The sequence below is a fragment of the Anneissia japonica genome, unplaced genomic scaffold (assembly GCF_011630105.1).
Source record: "Anneissia japonica isolate Jap-2015-1 unplaced genomic scaffold, ASM1163010v1 scaffold284983_len440753_cov197, whole genome shotgun sequence".
Taxonomy (NCBI): Eukaryota; Metazoa; Echinodermata; class Crinoidea; order Comatulida; family Comatulidae; genus Anneissia; species Anneissia japonica.
In genome coordinates this window covers 258,054-260,446 of record NW_022682882.1, presented here as the reverse complement: position 1 = coordinate 260,446, position 2,393 = coordinate 258,054, and the positions used below count along the sequence as shown (strand labels likewise).

General features: G+C 35.4%; 1 protein-coding gene across 1 annotated transcript in view; it reads left to right on the top strand.

Annotated features, from left to right (window-relative positions):
* Window positions 1-2,346, top strand: part of LOC117110803 (urease accessory protein F-like) — a gene marked incomplete at its 3' end in the record, with an annotated part of 7,048 nt that extends 4,702 nt beyond the window's left edge. The window contains 2 exon segments of the mRNA XM_033253666.1: window positions 1,551-1,613; window positions 2,179-2,346. Of these exon segments, the coding sequence (XP_033109557.1) occupies window positions 1,551-1,613; window positions 2,179-2,346 (231 nt within the window).
* Between the last annotated feature and the right edge of the window lie 47 nt (window positions 2,347-2,393).

The window sequence follows — 2,393 nt, the reverse complement described above, 5'->3', positions numbered from 1 at the left end:
GTTCTAGACGCCCGAACATAACATTTGAGGCATTCTGGGCTATCATTTTTTTCTTTTTCTCTCTTTATTTCTTTTTTTTTCCCTCCCAAAAGGGGGGGGGCCGGGGCCGGGCCGCCCCCCCCCCTAAATCCGCCCCTGAATAATAATGTTTAGTTTTAGTTTTTGATGTACATAAAAAAAGCAGGCAGCCTTTTCTGCTCCATAAAAAGAGTATACCTACTCTTGCTACAATACAGATATACTACAGAGCAGACCTTTAGATTAAATATAAAACATTCTGCCATGCAACCATTGCCTTCATGCTTCACAGACCAGGCAGTGAACAAAGATGTTCATCATTTTACTTCCCTTACATAAAGTAAATTGGTATGCTGCCCTCTGGTGACTAAATACTTTTTTCTTTATATTAAATGGATAGAACCTTAGGAGACACCTTCGGGACCAAAAAATAGTGTCCCCTTAATAGGGGTGTCCCCTGAATAGGGATACCCTATTCAGGGGACATTAACCAAAAAGGCGAAATTGTCCCCTTTTTAGCTTGTTTTCGTACAACGATGACATTATTTCTGTATAATTTTATTTTTATTGACATAAGAATCAGTTAATTAAAATAAGAAAATTAATTTATAGCAACAATTTGCAATGCAAATATAATTCATTTATAATATGAAATCAGCACAAATGTAATTTAAACAACAGTAGTTTTATATGCTGCGGTTTGATGCAGCGGGAACGGTTTGGTTTCCCAACCTCGAGGTCGGGGTTTCAATCCCTCGCTGTACATTTCCCTTGTGTCCTTGAGCAAGGCACTTTATCTGAATTGCTTCTCTCCACCCAGGAGTATAAATGGGTAACTGGTGGTGTTGCCTACTCCTACGATGTTTACTAGCAGCAACACTAAAGCATGTGGACCCATGGCCAGGGAAAATGAAGCACTTTGTATCTACAAAGAAAAGGCGCCGTATAAATATTATAAAAATAATCATAAAAAAATTTTCCCAATATTATTTCATGATGCAATGTTTTTTTTAGATATTGAGCTTTCTATTGGATGAACATTGTATGAATAGAGTAACGACTTAGATTTAAGGGTACATCTTATTAGTGTGGATTAGGATCCTATATGAATGTAAAGGAAACAAAACCATGGTTAAGGGTCAAAATTGACAAGATTTTTTATGAAGTAACACAAGCAGTAAGCCTATAGTATTCAGGGGAGAAAATTCATGTTGTATTGCTCAAAAGGTGTTAAAATAGTTGAATGAATTTCCCTTACTTTGACGCTGCTGTAGTTATCAAACAATGATAAAAAATTAAGTGTCCTAGTAACAGGGGTTATTTGACCATTTGGCACCAACAGAAAGTGACCCCATCCCCTTAATAGGGGTGTCCCCTAGTGTTAAAAGATATATTGCCCCTCGTTTCACAGAAAAGTGTCCCCTTAATAGGATGTCCCCTGAATAGGGGTGTCCCAAAGGAGGGTTTCTACTGTATGTATGATTGGTATTTAAATGCAGTATTGAAGAAAATTCTGTCACTGTTTTTTTCAGGGAAAGTCACTGATAGCAACGGCTAGTGAAACTTTCAGTGATGAAAGGTTATTAACATTGAAGGTATTGATTTTGTACATTTTAAAAATTCCCCTGAATAACTCTAAACCAAAAACCAATAATAATATGTTTTACTATCTCTAATTGTGGCAAAGACAAGCCAAACCAGTCACTGGTCAAAACATTTCAAATTTTTTGAAATCTATTTTATTGCACTAAACTAACGTTTACATACTGTATACATCATGATATGCTGTTATTTTCCCGTTTTCAATGTTAAAACAATTTTTAACAATTTGGTGATGGGTGCTGCCTGAGAAATGCCCAAAATCATAAACTCTGAAGGCCGATTTCTCAAATATTGTTCTTTAAACAGCTGTATGTTTAAATGCTTCTAACTTCCTAACAAAATATGGATTTAAATGATTCTTTTACCATTTTATATCTCATATTACTGTTTAACTTTGTATTAATAAATAAAAGTAAAAATCGATTTTTGAGATGGGTGACTGGTTTGACTTGTCTTTGCCACAATTGCTAAATTGGTGTGTTTAATATACTGTAATGTTTCATGAATATTAACATATTTTAATCATTTCTTTGTTATATATTTGATTTAACATTTCAGAAACATATTCAATCCGAGAAGTTGAAAGGTCATCAGGCTGTGATGTTTGGTTGTTTGTGCTCATACCTCCACATAAGCCTGGAGGAAGCTCTCAGTGCATTCCTCTTCAGTTCTCTGCGGACAATCATAGCAAGTTCAGTTCGTCTTGGTAACATGGGACCTCTTGAGGTAGGCATAGCATTTAAATACATGCACTATTTAAGCTTGTATATATG